The sequence below is a fragment of the Trifolium pratense genome, linkage group LG5, assembly GCF_020283565.1.
Source record: "Trifolium pratense cultivar HEN17-A07 linkage group LG5, ARS_RC_1.1, whole genome shotgun sequence".
NCBI classification, from domain to species: Eukaryota; Viridiplantae; Streptophyta; class Magnoliopsida; order Fabales; family Fabaceae; genus Trifolium; species Trifolium pratense.
In genome coordinates, this window is record NC_060063.1 from 40,174,926 (window position 1) to 40,177,120 (window position 2,195).

Below are 2,195 nucleotides of genomic sequence, written 5' to 3' on the forward strand. Positions count from 1 at the left end.
AATTGTCTTTACCAAAAAAGAAAAAAAATTATATATATTAATTGTACTTACCAACTTGGACAAAAATGAAAAACTTCCACATGACTTTGACATTAGATGTTACAAAATATGTGCTATAAGATATAATTAATTTTGTCTCAATTTCATTGAAGATTTTTTTTTGGTTTACAATGAGCTGAGGATCGAACTCATGATCTATAGCGTACTACTCAAACCCTTCATCACTAGACCAAACCTAGTGGCTTGAAGAATTTTAAATTAGAATGTCTAACTCTAGTTTTATTGTTTTTAGGAAAAATCTTTTATTTTTTTCTACCATATGATATTTGTACCAAGTTTTTACTGCCAATGAAATCTCCGTCGGAGAACTCTATCGGCACACATGGTGGATTCTTCTCTCTCAACCGAATTTTCTCCATACGCATAAGTTGGAAATCTAGTTTAAGGAGTCCAAAACCCTTATTGACAAAATCTAGTTTATTGAAAGTGCCCAAATGGTCTTACACTCTTACTCGCTTAAAGTCATAATAATCAATTTATGACTATATATGTTTCATTGCCTTTCATTTATTAGTGGTCATAACAAAGAAACTGTACACCATAACAATTAACAAATGTTGTAGCTGTTTCTAAATTTACGGTTAAAAATTCAAAGAAAATTTATACAATATTTGTTTGACATTTATTGTACCAAAATGTTGAGCATAATTCAAGAAACTTGAGATTATAAATAAAACATGTGAATAACCACATTGTTTTGTGTCAAAGTATTACTGACATAGTTACTAATTATTATAGTAATTTTTTTCAGCAGCAGTGTCCAAAATGAAGAACATGTTAGCATTAAGCATAACTATAGTAATAGTTTATACATTTAGTTCTCAATTTGGCATAGCCTTTTCAAGAGCTTCAAGAGCTTTTGAAATAGAAAATCTAAGTGATTCATTTACCCTTAATAGCATACTTTCCGATGACTCGGCTGAATCACCAGCATCGTATCACAGTCCTCCTTATGTCTCGGCCGAATCACCTGCTCCGCATCAAAGTCCTCCTAATGACTCGGTTGAATCACCTGCTCCGCATCACAGTCCTCCTGATGACTCAGCTGAGTCACCAGCACCATATCACAATCCTCCTGATGACTCGGCCGAATCACCAGCCCCTTATCACAGTCCTCCTGATGACTCGGCTGAATCACCTACACCGCATCACGGTAATCCCGATGACTCGGCAGAATCGCCAGCACCAGCCATCAGCCCTTCTGATGAATCTACTCAGCAATATGCAACAAACTTAAGATATTTTGATGTAACACTTTAGGAAGCAGAGGGTGATATATAGGGACATATATAGTGGCTACATTTGATGAAGGAGTTTTCAATTTTGCAGGATTTGTAGCTTCTTTTAAGATTTGATGTAGCTTGACACAAAATAAAACTAATTCAACTAAATTAGCTACAAGAAAGTAATTAACCATCATGTTTCAGTGTTATGGTCATTAGATCATAGTACTAATGAATTAAGGACTAATATATTGTGTAATCAATTTTGAATTTTTAGTACTTTTGTGACAAATCTATAGTTCTCAAAAGGGACGTTCTATTTCTACCTTAGTCCATTTTGATTTGCAAGACTAATTTTCAATAATCACTCTCCAAATATAGAGACAATGGAACGTTTGAAGGCTACAAAACCTCAAAATGATTACTCCTCCCTTGGATGAATTTTGATCATAAATTGATGTGAGAGGTCGCTTTGAATGTTGGTCACTTCTAACAACATGGACTATGATTTTTTTTTCTCAAGTAGTCTCGCTTAAAGTGATAATAATCAATTTATGACTACGTCTGTTTCATTGCCTTTCAGTTATTAGTGGTCATAACAAAGAAACTGCACACCATAACAATTAACAAATGTTGTATCTGTTTCTAAATTTACGGTTAAAAATTCAAAGAAAATTTGTACAATATTTGTTTGACATTTATTGTACCAAAATGTTGAGCATAATTAGAGAAACTTGAGATTATAAATAAAACATATGAATAACCACATTGTTTTGTGTCAAAATATTACTGACATAGTTACTAATTATTATAGTAATTTTTTTCACCAACAGTGTCCAAAATGAAGAACATGTTAGCATTAAGCATAACTATAGTAATAGTTTATACATTTAGTTCTCAATTTGGCATAGC

At 32.7% G+C, this 2,195-nt stretch overlaps 1 protein-coding gene across 1 annotated transcript; it reads left to right on the plus strand.

The window, feature by feature from the left end:
• The first annotated feature begins 825 nt into the window (after nt 1-825).
• On the plus strand, nt 826-1,320 carry LOC123886652 (pollen-specific leucine-rich repeat extensin-like protein 1). Its single transcript, XM_045935951.1, has one exon. The coding sequence runs from the start codon at nt 826-828 to the stop codon at nt 1,318-1,320; it is 495 nt and encodes a 164-aa protein (XP_045791907.1).
• Nucleotides 1,321-2,195: the final 875 nt, after the last annotated feature.